Below are 19292 nucleotides of genomic sequence, written 5' to 3' on the forward strand. Positions count from 1 at the left end.
CATGGTAAATTCTGTGGTATCCTTTGGCCTCCCAGATGGAAGCTTTTCTAGAAATATTCTTCAGGCCTTAATCTTTTTTCCCCTCTTTGTTTCACCTTCTCTAGTCTATTGGGCCATTTCTGTTTCTGGCATTCAAACTTCCAGTGGAGTCTGCACATTATTTGGCTGATGAAACATGTCTTTCTGACTGTCCTTAACTGGTTGGAAGTGCATGAAGGCGTGGAGGAAGGAGTTGAGCAGGGGATTGGTCCCTGTGGCATAGGTGGTGTGCTGTAACACATTTTTTATGTCCAAACTCGCGCAGTATCCACTAAAAGTGTTGAAATCTAAAATAAATGCAAAACCACACAGAAGAACACAAAACCTCCTACAGGCAAGCTTTCAGAAACATTTTCAGCAGTCAGTGAGGATGGTAATGGTGCCTCAAACCTCACAGATCTTTCAGTGTCTGTCTTTGCTTGAGGAATCCATGTTTTGAATGAAGCTGGGTTGTCTCTTGTTACATTCCTGTTACTGTTCAAGTACCACTTACTTTAATTACAAAAAAAATATGTGTTGTTCAGCTACCTGATTTGACTATGAACGTGTACTTGTTGCAAAGTCGTAAAGGATTCATAAAAATTCTTATTCCCAACATACCAGCACTGTGGTTTTAAAGTCAACAAAGTAGTCTTGAGTGGCTTCATCATATCCATACCTCACACCCACTAAAAGGAGGACTGGCATTTCTAGTAGTTTAATCATGTTGCATTTTATTGCAGTATTACGTATGTGCCAGCAGAAAATTTAGATGAATACAGGGCCAGTTTGGGACAACAGACAGAGAGAGCTGTGCCACTTGAACTTTTTCCTTCACATATTGTCAGGTGAGTCAAAAGGCTTACAGCTTCCTCCCAAATAGGTCTCAAATGTAACTCTTTCCATATACCTTGCACATTTTAGGAAGACAAGTTTTATTTTAGAAGAGATAAAAGGTGGATTATTTTCTTCAGACCAGCAGCCACTACAATAAAAAGCTGTTAAAAATGCAGGTTTTGCTTTCACTAGCAGATTTTTAAGCATTTTTACAAGGCTGTTTGCTGTGTCCAAAAAAGAGATTAAATTCTTTCTCATCCTATATTCCCCTTAATTGCCATGCAATTGGATTTCTGGATTGCCACAAATACTGAAGTGCTTCCAATATAGGACTTCGGTATTGATAGTCTTTCCAGAACATAACTGGAAAAAATAAGTTGTACCATTCTCTTCCTTGAGTTTCAAAAATCTGTTGCACTTAGAGTTTAAAATTTCAAGGTAATTAATAATTGATTTTTTTTGCAATTCATCTCCAAAAGCAGTAAGTTTAGTTGAGTGCTCCTGTTATAATTTCTTTCATTTTGAAAGCAATAAATTAGCTTCATTTTGGTTCTAGTTCCAAATTGCAGTCTTTTATTCTGTGTTATGGATAGAAACTTCAGATAAGCCACCTGCAGATAAAAAGTGAACAGGGGATCCCGGAACACCGTATGTATTCTAAAAAACAACAGAAAAAGAAGTTTCTTATGTGAGTCTGGTGTAAAAATTCTGATACTGGCAGGGTGACTCCTTATATGAAATTTTTCAGAAAAATCTAGTAATTATGTGGATTCTTTAGAAATAAATTGCATGTTCCTGTTTACCATCAGGGAACTGCCAGAGCTTCCAGAACGTGAAGAGGGGGAGGGAGAAGAAAGTGAACTTCAAAATGCAGCTTTCAGTAACTGGAACCAGCCCAGAAAGTAAGTACAGATCTAGTTGCACATTATAAAATGTCATTTGAAATTCAAAAATTTTGAAACATATTTTAAGAAGAATAAAACCCCAACACAATTGCTGTACTTATGTATGTTGTGAGTTGCAGGAGTGATTAACGGTTGACTTTTACTGCCATTGGGCCAAATCCCTGCAGTCTAGTAGAGTCTTGATTGTTATAGTAATTTATCTTCACTTATTCCAAGCTGACTCTCACGGACTGAGTAAAAAACATGAAGAGAAAGATTCAAAGTTTTTATTAGAACCCAAAACAAAGGGACCGATACTAGTTTCAGTTACAGAATTTCTGACCAATCCATTAGATAACCTCCACTGAAAGACAAAACTTTGCAAGGAGGAGTTATTCCAGAATTTTTTAAAATAATTGTGCAAATCCAGCTGTCTTCAGTGTGCAGCTTTGTCATAATCATAACAGATTTTAATTCAGTTTGGGTTTTTTTTCTGTCACAAAAGGGTCGAACTCTGGAGAGAGCCTAGCAAGTCATTGGGGATCAGCATTGTTGGAGGACGAGGGATGGGAAGCCGCCTGAGTAACGGAGAAGTCATGAGAGGAATCTTTATCAAACACATCCTCGAAGACAGCCCAGCTGGCAAAAATGGAACACTGAAAACTGGAGATCGGATTGTAGAGGTACCATCTGAATGCCTTTTTTCTGCAATTCCCCCAGCATCTCAGGAGACACTGAGATGAGTGTGTGATGGGCTGGCAGCTTTGCAGTTGCTACAGCTGATACCACTTGAGCCACACAGACTGCAGTAGCATCTGATGATGTTTGTGTGAAGACAGCTGCCTGTTAGGTTGAATATCCAACCTGAAACAGATGTCTGACTGTGTGAGCAGGGGTCTACACAGCCAGCAGTTTGACCTGCCTGTTTGAAAACCAGAATGTGTAGGATAAAGCTTAAGTTTGGTGAAATGAAAAGATTTTTCACCTTTGGGTACTGGGTAGCAATAGAAACAGCTAGTGCAAACCATGCAAATGAATGTCAAGATTATTTCCATTTTAAATCTTTATTGATTCACATAATTCTTATGCATCTTGTGCAGGAGTTAAGGGAGGCACAGTTATTTAGTTATTTTTTTCTCCTGATGTGAAGAAATCTGTGTTTGATACTTCAGACATCAAGAAAATTTTGCCCATGCCAGAGTGTAATGGGTTATTGCAGGGTGGAATTTATCTTCATTTCTCTTCTACTTTTGCTAGTCCTGTGCTCATGAAGCTGCTACTGCATTTTACTTAAAGGTACTGAAGAATAGACAGAGTGAAGGGAATAGATCTTTCCTGGCATGACTATCAGTGTCAGGTGCTGCCCTATCTCCAGTGTTGGGCTGATAGGAACTGCCTCGATTTAACTGTGCTCGATGTCCTTAGCTGACTGTACATCAGTAAGAAGCACAACAAGCAGAGTGATGGAGTTGGTGATTCTGACTCAGACTGGGGCTTGACTTACATGATGGTACTGAAAATGCAGTTTGCTGTTTGCGCAAGAGCAGGGATCTTGAAATAATGCCTTAGTATAGACAGCACTTTCTATAACAGGATGGAACAGTTTGCAGTGTATAAGAAGCTGGGAGGTGAAATTTTGCTTGAAGGCCACAAAGTTAAAAACATTCATTTCACCTAAGTAACTGGATTTTTATGAGTGCAATTGTCTCAGACAGTGATGCTTGGAGAATCTGGGTGAGTGGAATCAAAATGTTGTATTAATGTGATTGTTTCTTAATGGAGGGTTTCAGTTTCTCAAGTTGTGGCATATGTAAACTTCCATCTGTGTAGTGCATACAGTTTTCCAGACATGAGAAGTTGAAAGGTGTTATTATTCTTTTTCAGTTCCCCATAGGTTTAGAATTTCTTTTAGATTGTTTTTGAGCTCTCTTATTTGCATTGGATGATTAGGTTTGAGATAGAGTTAGATAATTAAAAAGTTGTAGGGGTAATCTTCATCATATAAGTTTGTGTGCTAGAATTGCCACTAACAAATAACCTTTCTGTATTAGCCTCTAACTTTTATTGTGGTCATTGTGACAATACTTTACTGATGCTAACCTCACCTTAACATTGTTCTTACAAATTGTTTTACACACCCATACATGAACAGACATGAAAAAAACCAATAAGGCAAAAATTTGTCTTTAGCCATCCTGTGTAAATGCATTCTTCTAGAAGATAGAAAGGTTTTCAGCTCTGACCTAAAAATTTAACTTCTGAAGAAAGTGTCTAGTAGCTAAAAAAAAAAAAGAAAGAAAAAAAAAAAGTACATTGTACTGGCATAATACCTCATAATGAAAGACTCTCCAGCACCTAATGAGTTTCAGTTCTTATATTTCATAAAGTCCTGGGTAATAGCTTTTTCTTGAGGTGAGATTTACAGGAAACAGTATTTGGTAAACACTCCTACTCTCTCTGGATTATTGTTTCTCTTCTGTTACATTGCTTGTGGGAAAACTTACCCACTGAACTAAACTGAGTTCTCAGTTCTGAGAAATAAACTAGTTCTGAGTCTGAACTAATAATGTTGAAAAAAACCTGTTCTTAAAACATAGGAATAAGAGAATATTTATTTAATGTCCTATCAGTGCTCTTGGAAATATCAAGCCTGTGTTTGAGGGACCTCAGGCCAAGTCAGTAGAAAGGTCCACCAGAAACAGAGGTTTGGACTTAGGTTTTAGTCAAAGTTTCCTAACCAAAATTCAGAACTGACTCATGACTCTTGTAGCTTTTTGCAATGTTAAGATGAGGCCTTCCAATTACAGGTGGATGGAATTGACCTCAGAGATGCCAGCCACGAACAAGCTGTGGAAGCCATACGGAAGGCAGGCAATCCTGTAGTCTTTATGGTACAGAGCATTATAAGCAGACCAAGGGTAAGCATAAAGAATGTGAAAAGAGATGTAATAGTAATAGATGAAGCAAATGTTCAAGATGATGGTATTTGGGAATGGGATATTTTATCCTGAGAGTGCCATCTCAACTATCTTAGGAGCAAAGATTTGATTTAAGTATTATTTCTATTTAGAATGAAATCGATTTGGATCTGGAAATACCCCCCAGCACACCGTCCTCAAACTATTTTGAAAAGCCTCAAGAAAAATAATTTGTTGGGGGGCAGAGTAGGAGTCTAACTAAAACCATCTGTTAGAGATTGACAGCGTGTATGAGGAGCGCATGCAGAAATACAGCACCTGTTAAAAAATTCTGTGGACGTTAATGAAAGGACCTAGAAGTACACGGAAGTTTTCCGTCACTAAGCTGCATGGACATTGTAGACAAAAGCTACTGAGCTTTATTTTAAGTTGCTTGCATCGCTAGAAACTAAACTTCGTCGTTGTAGAGTCTGTGTAAGCTGCATGTTTATTTACTAGCTGTCTCATAACTCTTGTTCCCCAGCCACAGTCTCTTTATAGCCCTTCTTCAGCTTCTGCTCCCTGTGGGCAGAAAACTACTAACCCATTTTATCGACAGTCATCTAAGGTAAAGTTGCATGAAAAAAGCTTTATTGAATGTTGATTATTGACACTCATACTACTAAAGTAACGCTTTTGCATTTGCTGTGATGTGAACAGAATTGCTACTACTGAATATTTAGGCCATTTGGGATGGAAATTATGCCATTATTTTATCACTGCTTTTATTTAGAGAATGCTCCTTTGCTATTTTTGGTTGTAGATCTCTATTCTCTATTTTTAAATTAAGCTTGTTGATTATTTCTTCTGTACTAACAAACTCTTGTTTCTCTGTAAGCAGAAACATTGCAAATGCTCTTCCTGTATCCATACATTATGTTGTGATCTTCAAAAATGGCATTATGTTTATTATTTTCATCTTTCAACACTTGAATTTGTACTTTATAATTAGATCTTATAAAGGGAATTCCTGCTGTCATTCATATCCAGTCAGCCATGTAGCTAGCTGCTTGCACACACAAGCTATAATTACTATGGTACCACTATGTATTTAAGCAGGCAGTTAGTTTTATGTGACATGTACCTAATGAGTCCATTTCCATTTTGTTTTTTTCATGCAGGTTTAGCAGTTAAAAGAGAGCCTGTGTGTACTCCAGAGCAGCTGGAATAAAGCAAGGGGCTTGTGAAAAGATAATTTAGATAATTTAGACAGTAGGGAGTTACCCATTGAGTTAGTGTTTCATACTAAAACCTCTCTGTGTATTTCTGAGTAAGGAACAGTATATCACTTTGATTATGATCCTATAGTAGCGTTACAGCATTATGCAGTATGAAATGCTAGCTAGTTTCCAATAACTCAGCATCTTGGACACATTGATAAAATTCTGAGTGGAAGTTAGTTGAAAAAAGGAAAAAAAAACCAGAAAAAATCCTATTACTTTAGGCTTTGATTTGAATTTTAAGAAATAGTTAAAGAGAGAACTCCCTTTATTTTAGTGTTTGCTGTTGTACTAGACTGTGCAAAAAGTGTGCTAAACTGAACTGTTCAGGCAAATTCAAATGCTCCATGTTTTATCATAGTAGTCAGTCTATATTAATATAATACTGTTGCATGGATTAGTGCTAAGGCTAGTATTTTAGGAGCTATGCCATCATGACAAAAATAAGAAAGACAAGGTTTTGAATGACTGAACTTTTGTTTCCTGTTTTAGTAGGATTTTACTAAATAATGTTAATATGTGAAGTGTTTGTGATGCTTATTTTAATTGCCTAAAATTTCAACAAGATAAATTTTAAAATTCTGTGCAGGTGATATGTAATTGTTAAAGTGTAATACAGTGATTACAGTAACTATTTACTTTTCACAATAGTTTAATTTCTTTATAATATTCAAAATCAAATGTGAATCAGATACGCAGGAAATGCTGATGAGCTTGTACTCTAGGGAAACAGCCTGTTGACCTTGAATGACTTCACAGTGAGGAAACCTTGGCAAGAAATTCATGGCATTATTTTGTCACTGCTGAAGATACAGTAAAACCAAGACATTTGTTGTCTTACCAAAGATGGTATTTGCAAGATGGTATTTGAAAATAAATGTTTAGGGATGTGTTTACTATTTTCAGGAGCATTTAAAAAACCAAATGTTTTAAGAAATTTTTTAAGCAGCACCATACCTTTGGATTGAGTTTTACTCTTGGTATAAATGCTCTTGGAAGGTTTTCACATTCCTGTCCATGCTGTTTTCCAGCAGTGTTAAACTTACAGCCCTAAGACTTACAGGTATTTGCCAGATGGATACACCTAGTGTAGAAATTACTTTGAAGTATACACAGTGTACTTCCAACATACTATTTGAAATCCCAGTTGTTTCCTCCTTATTAGGTAGATTCTGATCTCAAAATAGAATACAGCACAAAAACTGCATAAGGAATAAAATGATAAAATTTATAGTCTTTTAATTGGTCTAAATGTGTTAAATGATAATGACATTTTCGGTTAAATGATAATGACAAAGTATCTTGCTTTGGGGGAAGACCAGAATATTTAGTTTCAATAAACTATGAATTCAGGCAGTTACATATGCAAATGCACATATACAAAGTGTTCTGTAGAACAGAAGTAAAATTATTATTAGATATGGAATCTGCTTAGAGGTGCCTAATATTACTAACCCTCACTTTTACAAAATAAGCAGCGAGTGTATTACCACAGACATTAAATCAAATTATGAGGATCTCTGGTTTTCAAAATAAAACTAAATCTACTGCATTATTACAGATATTTGTGTTCATCCAAAACCAGAAATTCACAATTTTTTTTTCAGTTAATTAATGTGTAAGAATGTCCCATATATAGAGATGTTTGAGAAAAAATGTAAAAATCAAAGCACATAAATGGCTGCATAATTCTGCACTTGTAGTTTGTGGTATAGAACAGGTGTGAGGAATTGGTGCTTTTCCTCTCTGCTGACAGAGCATTGGAAACACAGGGCAATTATAAGTTTTGCCCAATTTCACATACCTGTTGCAAGTGTAGAATGTGGACCTTGTTTGGTTTGCCCAAACAACTAAATTAATATGTTTTTGTTCATGAGTAAAAAAGGTTTATATAAAACTTTTTTTTTTTTTGCTTATTTTCTATTATGCCTTCCTTTAAGAACCCTTCCCTGCCTTTCCCGCAGAATGTTTTCAATAGGCCAGCTATCTTCAGCAGCACTAACCCATTTGCTGATTCTCAGTTCAACACTGCTAAGGTTGGATGATGACACACTATTTTTTCACTCATCAAGCATCTTACATGTGCTTCTTTCCCATTGCTGTCTCTCTGCATTTGAATTCTTTTATACTAGTTTGGGTTAGGTGCTATGCTGATGAGCTTGAGAACTCTAGTGAATTGAAAAGACACAGACATGCAACTTTTATACATAGAAAAGTTATGGAGAAGTTATAAACTGCCAGCTCCATTAATCATAACCACTAAATCTGATCTATTCAGAGCTGCCAAAGGGGTAGGTTTTCAGTTATAAGATCAGTCCCCAAAGTATATTAAAATACTGACTGAGTGTAACTCTCTCATCAGTGTAAGGTGTTTTGATGCCATGTACTTCTTTTTGGTGTTTGTGGTTATGACTTTCCTGCTTTGATACCTATCTTTTATTTTTGCATGAAAAAACCCAAAGTGGCAGCTTTTTTTAATGATGCTTCATGAAAATATTTTCTGTCTGCTTCTTGAAAATTCTTTTAATGCACCATGAATAGGATGCTGATGTCTTTGCAAATACAAAAAAGTTTTACTTTTTTTTTTTTTTTTTTTTTTTTTTCCTGTGGCTAGTGCTTACTTCCTGCATGTCGTTCACAATGGGAACAGCGTTAACCTCTAATAAAAAAACTTTAATCCTAATATGCATGCATTTTTGGTTTAATAAAACAATTTCTAGCTGGTTTTACATCTTGGAAGTGATTGTGCCCTTTGTCTATATTCCCATGTTGTCAAAAATATTGAATGTGCAACAAACACTTACAATATGATATGTGGTGTATAATTGCATGTGTGTTTTGAAATCTCTTTTTGTGTTTGTTACAGTTCTGAGAAAAGGGAGTAGACATGTAACATAAATGATGACTTGTGCTTTCTATATTTTCAAAACTGTTTCTGAAAAGCATTGCATGCATTTTGAAAGAAAACCTGATGACCCCGTAGTTTATATATAACTCCTTTCTTAGCACTGATATAAGAATGGCCTTTTGTCATCTCTCTTTTCTGAACTCAGTTTCATTTATAGTGAGAAACTTTGATGAATCAGGGTCATTAGTAACACCTTAAATACTTTTGTCCATTTATAAATCAAGTTAATAAAGTTGCTGCAGTTAGTAAAATGAATCCATAATTGAATATGAGTTATTGGTTAATAGTACTGTGTATTGCCAAAGGTGCTATAACATGTGGATTGCTGTTTTCTGTTACTGTAGGAGGTATCGAATCCAATTAGAGTTACCTTCTGTTGTTCCCCAACTAACCCTTTTGCTCCCACACCATTCAAGGTTTGTCTTAATTCCCATCAGTTGGTGCTACTGGTATGTGTGCTGTACATTTGTACATGGCCTGTGATAACTTCTGGAGTTCTTCTGGAATGCTTCTTCTTCCACCTGTGCCTTAATTTTTTTGAGTTCCAGACTTGCTGCCATTTTCAGTATATGCCTGGCTGTGATCAGAGTGACCCTGGTAGCTAAATGGGTTCAGCAACTGTTGGATGCTTTGCATTTTCAATGAAATACTGTGGTGTGGCACACTAAAAGTATTTCATGAGTTAAAGCCTTCTAGGTTTTTTTGTGCATTGCCCGATTCAGGGAGCAAAAGTCTTATGTGTATGTAAAACTGTGGGGATTGACTTCTGCTTCTGGCTGTGCAAATGTGTCAGGCTGAGTTCTGCAGGCAGGACATGTTCCCCGACCCCCAAATGGCATTCTAGCAGAGTTTTTACCCTCCTGCAAAGGAGCCTTGCTTTCACTTTGATTTTAGCATTTCCTTAAACCTCATGAATGTTCAGATTATGTTATGTTGTTGCGCATTTACGATGATACAAAAAATTGCAATTTTTTCCAGTCATATTATGGTGGCTGTAGTTAAAAAGTGCAAATCTGTGAGGATATAACCCTACATCCACACCTTACAAATCTTCCAGAGGTCCTTTAAACCAATATTTTGTTCTTTTTCTTGGTATTTTTTTAAATTTTGCTGTATTGGACACTGTCGCTTACAAACAGTACCTCTAAAGTAATATGTTAATTTTGGTTTTAAAACAAAAGCTAAGGTTTGTTAATCTGTTTTGATATCACACTTGTATTAGATCTGTGTTGCAAGGTAATGGTAGTTATGGAGGCTATGGGGTGACTTTAGTCTTTCTTTTTTCCCCCCTGTCCAGCTGAAAAAGGGAGTAATAGAGTAGCTTCGATGGGCACCTGGCCCCTAGCCAGGATCTAACCACAACACTGTATTTCATCATTTTTCCAGGTTGTTATTTAGCCTTAGTAAAACTCTTGGAAGAACTCTGAAAAAAGAGTTTTTCTAGAACTTCTTTCCTCTTTGTCTCTCCTTGGTGTGAAGATATAATACCAAATTTTCTTTTTGTGGACATGTGAATTTTTCATTGTGAAAAAGAACTTTTAACATTACTAGGTAGTGCTTCTACTCTTCTCTGATTCTGGTAGGTGACAATGTCTTTGCTTCACTTTAGGGATGTTAGTCTCATCTTAGGATGATGACATTGTCTTAGGTTTGAAGCATGGTGCAATGTGACTAATGATGAAAAATTCATGCAACACTTATATATTCTTTTTATAAAAATTATTGGCTTGGGAGTCACTTTCCACACTTTTGACATTTAGTGAGTTCTTAGTTAGGTCCTATAACAAGTTTCTAAATGAAAGGAAAATCTTTTTCAAACAGAAGTAGAATGAGAGAACTGGGACAGGACATTTGCAGTATCTTCATATCTTTGGAGTTACAGAGTGAAGATAAATAATTTTTGTTTAGATATGGGACCTTTCTTAAATTTCAAAATTACTGAACTGGTAACTTCCCAGATTTCTCAACACCTTCAATCTGAAAGCTGATAAAGTCTTCTGAGGTGTTTGTTGTTATTCATTTCACTGTTGCCTCTGATGAAGAGGTTATTACCTGAGTGATTCTGGCACCTAAAGACACTATCTGAGATACTGTGTTCAAACTTGCTGATGGAGGTAGTGAGAACTGAAATTATAAGAATAGGGTTATGAAGCTAGGGTAACACACCTGAAAACATGAGTGTTGTAAAAATGCTTGGTTTTCATTTAAGATTCTGGTTGTTTAGTTCAGTAGCTGATCTGGCAAGTTTCAAGGTCTCTTGGGCATGCATAAGCTAAGCAATGATGATAGTCAGAGAGAAGTTTTTTGCTTTTTTGCTCTAGTTTGCTCTAAGCAAGGCAAAATTATACAAATTTCACATAGTGAAATCCCTTATCAGAGTCTGTATTCCTCAAGGAAACTGTCTTGAATGGAACCTTGCAAGGCTGTGGATTTGGGCATTTTACCATTATTTTTTAATGTATTTTAATTATTAAAATATATTTAATTAAAATAATTAATTTATATTTTAATTATATTTAACCATGCAGTAGTTGTGCATTTATACCTCTTAGCTTTTTGTGAATATGAATAGAACACATCAAGACCAAAAGTATTTGTCTCTTGTGGTTTTACCTGTATCCTCCTTTATTTGATCTCTGTGCAGCTTGTAGGAAACTAGTAAATGAGACTGAAAAAGTCCAGTCACTATGGATTTCTTCAGTTATCATCTGTATAATTTTGTTTTCTAACTGTCCTTTCAGTGAATATGCCACCTGTTTCTTTGTCCTGTAGGTATTTTTTAGAGTTTCCAGTTTTTTGTTTACTTTCTCTTTCCTCATATTTGGCTTCCTAAGCATATGATGGGAGGAAATTATATGCAATGACTTTTAAAAATAAAATTGGTTATAAGCCTTCTACAAATCTGGCATTAAAACAAAAGCACTTGAGTCTTCATAAAAAGCTTTTTCTGAAGCATATAATGAATGGCACATAAAACTTTACTGAATTGGGCTTTTACTGTGAATTGTTGGCTTCCAGATACATTTTGGAGTGATGTTTTTTTCCTACCTTGCCTAGTGTTTGCTTCCGTTTTTGATCTCTCTTCCTTTTTGTGTGCTGTTATTAATTTAGAGTTTCAGCTGCTTGATATTGAAACTTTGAAGCTATAGTCATTGCCATTTTGACATTTTTGTATACTAGTTTTCCCTACAGAGAGCCTGTATCTTCTTAGCCACTTCACTTTTCTTATTCTCCACAGGCATTTGGTCAGTCTGATACAGAACAAGAAAAGACTTCGCTTTGTAACTTGCCTCTGCCCCCTCCTTCAGTATTTTCAGGAATGAGCTGTGATGTTGCACAGTCATCTTCTATCAGAGTCCCAGAAGATGTGGAGAAGGAGGATGAATTCGGTTACAGCTGGAGTAAGTTTTTTTCTGTGATAATATTTGAAATACTCAGTTCTAAAATTGCACTGTTTAAGACACAGGTGTGGAGGCATCTAGTTTGAACTGCTTCTTTCTCATGTGCATCATGGTTTGGGTGCTAAGCTTGCTGTTTTAGTTGTGCTTGGTCAGTGGCACATAGTTAAATATAAAACTAATTTCTTTTTCTTCATTGCACGGCAATCTTTTTTTTTCTCTATGGTCCAAATTTAATGTAGGACTACTTGAAAAATTTCAGTATACTCGAGGTAACTGTTGGCTCAAGTGATCAATGACACAAGTGATCAATATGATAGTATCTGTTACCTGAAAATTCTGCTGGAGAGAAAATTACTTCTTTTGTGTACAAACATATTTTTTAAGAGAAGTTATAATGTTTTCTGAGGTTATGAGAAGAACAATAAGCTAGAAATATTATTATAAATTATCTAAGACTTAATTTAAAAGAAGTTGTGTTTTACACAGAAAATTTAATCAACCATTTTGGGCTTCTGTCAGATACTGCCCACTAAGCACTGATCTTTACTGTCTAGTTGTGAAACTTTCTAATGTAAGTCCAACCTTTCCTACCCACACTTTTACATTTAGAAAAAATCATGCAGCGCTATGGAAATCTACCAGGGGAGCTACACATGATTGAGCTGGAAAAAGGAAAAACAGGTCTGGGACTTAGTCTTGCTGGTAACAAAGACCGATCCAGGATGAGTGTCTTTATAGTGGGAATTGATCCAAATGGAGCAGCTGGAAAAGATGGCAGGTTACAGATTGCAGATGAGTTGCTAGAGGTGAGTCCTTGCAATTTATACTGAAGCCCAAATGTACTGCCTTAAAATACCAGAATCTTGCAGAAATATATATGTTTTTCAGTGGACTTTGAAATTCTAAATTTATCCAAGTTCATATCAATATGTTATCAGATTTTCTTTCTGATGTATGCCAAAGAGATGTAGTGGGTTTTTTTCTTGGTTGTAATGAGGCCTTGAGAAGGCTGACATAGAACAGAGCCTAGACAGAGCTAAGAGAATGAAGTAGGTATTTATTAAAAGGCCTTAAAGGATACACCTTGTATACCTCCAAGTACAAGAGCCTGGCCAGGGCTACACCCAGGATGGACCCAGAATGATCACAAAATGAATGACCGGTCATGAGGTTTTACACTTTTATAAGTTTTGGTCTGTTTGCATATTGGGGTTTTATTGTCCAATTGTAGCTTCAGGTTATGAAGTTCCACCCTCTTTCTTCTCTCCCCTCAGCCCCCTGTTTATGGTTTTTTGGGCCTGAAACTTGTAACAGTTGTCCTTGGTCTCAAAGTGAAAAAGCATTGTTTTGTTGACCTATTCTGTGAGGAGAACTGACTAACATTTAATATGAGATTCAGAGCTACACACCTAGGCAGCTGAAAAAATATGAACGCTAAAGTTTAAGGCATCAATAACAGCACCAAGTTGTGGGTTAGATCTCTGAAGGCACCATTCACTTTAGAGTTGGACTCCGTGATCCTTGTGGGTCCCTTCCAACTCAGAAGATTCTGCAGTTCTCCATGAAGATGTGTTGAATGTGGGACAACAGCAGTTTCTGAGTTACAGAGACATATGGAATGGCAGTGAATTGCAGAATGTGAAAAATACTGAAGTCCTCCAGTCCATCCATCTGTGGAGTAGTCCAGACTTTCTAATTACTTCTCTGTTTACTAGAAGTGTGATAATAGCAGAATATTTTTATATTGTGTAACACAGAATGTGGAAATTAAATTGGGGGAACAGGAACATGTCTTTTTATTATGGACTTCTAACTCATAATGTGTTGGATGGTATTTTCTAGTGGAGTGGAGTGACCAAACCACGAAACATGCAACTAACATTTCATGTAGATATGTGAGCATAATGTACGTTTCTATATTCCCACAGCCCAATTGATGATACTTGAAGATGTATTCCCTACGACAGCTTTTCCCATTCTTTCTGATAGCATTAAGTAATATTACTGTCACAGAAATGCTTTGTGTAACTTCAAAGCTATATGTGAAGATGTTTGAGAATGTACTGGTGGAATGGTACAGAGAGGGAATGGTGTACCTGAACAAAGCTTGAGGAAGACATTGAGAGAATAAATTATGAATTTGCCGACTAGAAAAAAAAATTAAGAGATTTGTGGCACATGTGACATGGACCAAGTCTCATGGAGGGAACTTTGTTCCAGACTACAGTATTGTGAGACAGTTAACTTGAAACATCTGTTTCTAAAACCCTGATGTTGAAGAGGTGTATTATTCTGAAAATATGTTGAGGCACTTCTGTCTGAATCTTTGGTCTTGTGATTTGTTGCTTACTGTCCACAGTAAACTTGCTGACTAATGCTAAGAAATTGTCTCAGCCTCTTCTGAGAGGAGACATTTGAGCTTGCTCCCTATATTCCCAAGCACCTGTCCATTAGCATTGTGGGCCATGTCCCATCCCCACACTTGGCAGCCTGACCATGTATTTTTCACAAGGCTGTGGCAGACACTGCAGGAAATGCTGCATTTGGGTTGTGAACTCCAGTGTAAATTACAGGGCTCAGTATCGCTGTGACCATGCCTTGTGCACACAGCCTACACAGGAGGTGATTGGTATTATGCTCAGCCCTCAGTACCGTGTCTTGCATCTGTTGCTTTGCTGTGTCTCCACTTCTGTTAGTGCTGCCTGTGTGCATTTTATTACTTTCCTTTTGTGTAAGTCCAAACTGTCCTTTTTCAATCACTTCTCTTTTCTTGAGTTAACTTCAGCACAGTGGTTTTCCGTTTTCAAGAAAAAATGCAACTAATAAAATGCTAGCAAATAATGGCCTTAGTCTGCAAGTCACAGTGGTAGCTCCTCTCCTACCTGATTCATAGGTACTTCAAGGTATTATAGTGACTAGTCTGCTCTGCCAAATGGGAAAAAAGATTGCCAGGTCACATCTTCAGATAGTAAGTGTGGAGTCATAGAATGGCTTGGGTTGGAAGAAACCTTAAGGACTGTCTACTTACAAGTCTTCCTCAATGGGCTGGGTTGCCAACCAGATCAAGTTGTTCAGGTCCCATTCAGTCTGGCCTTGAACGCTTCCAGGGATGGAGCATGCACATCCTTCTCTGGGCGACCCATTCCAGTACCTCGCTATCCTCTGGGTCAAGAGTTTTTTTTCCTGACATCTGATCTAAAACTTGCTTCTTTCAGTTTAAAATCATTGCCCCTTGTCATATCCCAATCTCCCTATGTAAAAAGTTACTGTTCCTCTTTTTTCGAAGTCCCCTTTAAGTTCTGGAAGGCTGCAATGAGGTCTCCTTACAGGTTTCTTTTCTCCAGGCTAAACAACCACAACTCTCTCAACCTGTCTTCATAGGAGGGATGCTCCAGCCCTGTGATCATATTCATGGCCCTCCTGTGAAGCTGCTCTGACAGGTCCACATCTTTTCTGTGCTGAGAACTCCATAACTGGATGCAGTACTTGAGGTAGTGTCTTGCTTGGGCAGTGTAGAGGGGGAGAATCCCCTCCCTTGACCTTCTGGTCACACCTCTTTGGATGCAACCCAGGATGTCATGTGTTGGCTCATGTCTAGATTTTCATTCATAGGAATTGCAAAATCCTTCTCTACAGGGTTGCTCTCAATGACTTCTGTTCCCAGTCTATATTCTTGTCTTGATTGCCCCAACCCAGGTGCAGGACCTTGTAATTGGACTGTTGCACCTCATGAGATACCCACAGGCTCGCTTGACAAGTGTGTCCAGGTCTCTCCAGATGGCATCCCATCTTTATGTTGTGTTAACCACACCACTCATCTTCATGTCATCTGCAAATCTGCTGAGGGTGTACTCAATCTCTTCATCTGTTTAATTGATATAGCTATTAAAGAGCCTCGGTCCTAGGACAGAGCCCTCTCTGACTTGTCACTAGCCTCCACCTGGATGCATAGCCACTGAGCACAGCTGTATGGGTGCCTCTATCCAGCCAGTTCCTTATCCGCCAAATAGCCCACCCTTCAGATCCTGTCTTTCTCTAATTTGAAGATAAGGACATTGTGTATAACTTTGTCAAAGGCCTTAAAGAGGCTTAAGTAGATGTCATGGATTGTGCTGGCTGTCTCAGATCACCTTGATCTCCTTGTCTTCTATGTGCCTTAACATTGTATCCTGGGTTGTAGTATAGGATGTATTATATCACCATCTTCTGTTAATGGCCCATCAATGCCTTGTGCATGACTCATAGATAACTCCCTCCTGGAGTTATCTCTCTTTAATGGGCCATCAAGGACCTCCTGTATGACTCATCATCCCATTGTGAGATGCTCCACCCACGGGGAGGAGCCAAGCATTCTCACCTGGATATAAGTGAGAATTGGGACAGTACAGCCACCCCTCACCCACTGGATTTCCAGAGGACCAGAGCTACCAGACCTTTCTATAGGATCACTGCTTCAGGAAGACCACCTCACCTGGACTGCTTCCATCTCCCTGCTCAGGTTGTATTCTGACTCTAACAGTGAGGGTTTTTTGTATTATTTTATTTTATTTTATTTTATTTTATTTTATTTTCAATTTTCTTCTCATTAAATTGTATTTTTAACTTGGAGCCTCTCACTCAGTTTGTTTTCAAACCACAACACATTGCTTCCATGAGGATATGCTACATGATGTTCCCAGGTACAGAGATGGGGCTTAATAGTCCATGGTTTCCTATGTCTGCCTTTCTCCACTCTCAAGAAATGAGAGTGATGTTTTCGTTTTTCCAGTCACTGTGGACTTCACCTTACCTCTATGACTTCTTAAGTACTATGAAGAGTGCCTTGGCAACTACATCAGCCAGTTCCCTCAGGAATCTGGATTCCAGATCATCAAACCCTGTTGACTTGTGCCTATTCATCAAGTGGTGCCTATTCATCAAGTGGTCTCAAACTTGCTTTTTGATTACAGTGAGAAAGACTTTGCTTCTCCCAACCCCCACCTAGAAATTCAGTAACTTGAGAGATTTGAGAAGCCAGGCTGCAATTGAAGACTGAGGTGAAGAACTTTTGGAGTTCCTCAGCCTTCTCCATATCCATTGCCACTAGCTGTCCATTCCTCGTTTTCAGGGAGGTATACTCTCCTTGGCCTTTCTTTTCTGACCTGTTATACTTGCAGAACCCCTTCTGATAACTCCTTGCATCCGTGGCCAAAGCCCCTTTCTTCTGTGCCTTAGTATTACTAACACCACCTCTGTACACATCCAGACCATATCCACGTACTCTTCCCAGATCATCTGTCCCTAGTTCCACTGGCTATGCATTTCTTTCTTACTCCTCAGTTTGAGGAGCAGATCTTTTTATAGCCATGCTGATTTCCAGCTAGCTTGCCTAACTTGATTTCTCACAAGTGAGAATGGAGTACCCTCAAAAATCCATTAGCGCTGGTGAGGTCCTCTATCTCTAAGGACAGTTTCGGAGGGAATCTCATCCACTAATTCTTTTAACAGCTGGAAATCTATTACTCTAAAGATCAGGGTGAGTTCTGACTCTGCTCTTTTTCAAGCCCATATTCCTTGAGATTGGTGATTTAACCAGGATATGGTCACTACAGCCAAGGCTGCCTCCAGTCTCAGTCTCTCTAATGAGCTCTGGTGAGCACCAGGTCTAGTAACACTGCTTTTCTGGTTGGTTTGTCCATTACAGGGACCAGGAAGTTTCCTCAGTGCACTCCAGGAGTCTTCTGGATTGCTTGCAATCATCTGGCAGGCATGCAGGTTGAAATTCCCCATTAGGATGAGAGCCTGCAAACACAATGATTTCTGTATCTGAAGGGAGAGATCTTACCAACAGGCTTGCTGTGATCAGGCAGCCTGTGGTGGACTGTAGCCACAAGATGCTGCTCACTGATGCTGTCCTTAATTTCTAAAGAACCCACAGGCTCTTGAGCAGTTTGTGGCTGTTTCTCAGAAGCAGCTCTTCACAATCTATAAAATTCCTTAACACAGAGCACAGCACATCTGCCCCTCCTTCGCAGCCTCTCTCTTCCAAGAAGGTTGTAGCCCTTGATTGAAATATTCCAGTTGTGTGATTCCTCCCACCAAGTTTGTATGAGAGCAGTTAGATTATAGGCTTTGAACTGCACCATTCTGGTGCAGTCTAGGAACTGGTTTGCAGTTCCTCTTACTTGTTACCCATGCTGCCCATATCGATGTAGAGGCACTTAAGCTGGCTTATCAACCTCTTCACCTTTTCAGAAGAATCCTCCTTAGTTAATTTGGGTCAATTTACAGTTGTCTGTGCTACTTCCTAAAGTGTTGGTGTTTCCTGGTTCTTCTCTGACACAGAGAAGTACATCCCCCTTCCCTCTTCCTCATCAAACCCAGTTAAAAACTCTGCTAAATGTGCCAGTGTTCAGACTTCTGTATATAAAGTGCCTGGCTCAGGGATTTGGAGTGCCTGAGATTCAATAACTAATAGCAATCTCATTGCAGGATATAAGCAATTCATTTATTTGTTATGGTTAGAATTTCCCATGGCCCTGTTCATCAGTCATGAAGTGATCAATGGCAAATGAAAATAGATGATGTGCCAAGTCCACCCAATATAACTTAGCATTTTTAGCACTGTGACAATGTTAGTCTGAAGTCAAAGTATAGTGAATATTTTTACTGGAAGAAAGGAGTGAAAGTAGGTTATAACAACTCTCTTCTTGTTATCCAGTTGCTCTATACAGTCAGTCAGTGATACAGATTTTTTTAAGGCTTAAAAATCAGTTGAAGTGCATGGAACTAAAATATTTTGATAAATAATTGCTATTTTCCCATATCTAGATAAATGGCCAAATCCTTTATGGAAGGACTCATCAGAATGCATCTTCAATAATCAAATGTGCACCATCTAAAGTCAAAGTAATCTTTATCAGGTAAGTTCTGGTTAAAGGTTGGCTGAGAATGTTTGATTTTTAATGTGCTCAGGTTTCACACAGTGTTGCAATAGGACACGAAATAAAGATGCTTGACTTCAGTCAGAATGCAGTTGAAAGGCTTTATTTACAGTTAATTCAGCCCTTTTATAGCATGCTGCGCTA

The 19292-nt window shown here is 38.0% G+C and overlaps 1 protein-coding gene across 1 annotated transcript in view; it reads left to right on the forward strand.

The window, feature by feature from the left end:
- MPDZ (multiple PDZ domain crumbs cell polarity complex component) overlaps window positions 1-19292 on the forward strand; it is a 91435-nt gene that overhangs the window by 54416 nt on the left and 17727 nt on the right. Inside the window, exons 22-29 of the mRNA XM_066339168.1 lie at window positions 762-866; window positions 1665-1757; window positions 2245-2422; window positions 4547-4657; window positions 7857-7952; window positions 12063-12225; window positions 12835-13031; window positions 19036-19127. Coding sequence (XP_066195265.1) covers window positions 762-866; window positions 1665-1757; window positions 2245-2422; window positions 4547-4657; window positions 7857-7952; window positions 12063-12225; window positions 12835-13031; window positions 19036-19127 — 1035 coding nt within the window. The remainder of the gene's footprint in view (window positions 1-761; window positions 867-1664; window positions 1758-2244; window positions 2423-4546; window positions 4658-7856; window positions 7953-12062; window positions 12226-12834; window positions 13032-19035; window positions 19128-19292) is intronic.

The sequence above is a fragment of the Sylvia atricapilla genome, chromosome Z (assembly GCF_009819655.1).
Source record: "Sylvia atricapilla isolate bSylAtr1 chromosome Z, bSylAtr1.pri, whole genome shotgun sequence".
Classification (NCBI taxonomy): Eukaryota; Metazoa; Chordata; class Aves; order Passeriformes; family Sylviidae; genus Sylvia; species Sylvia atricapilla.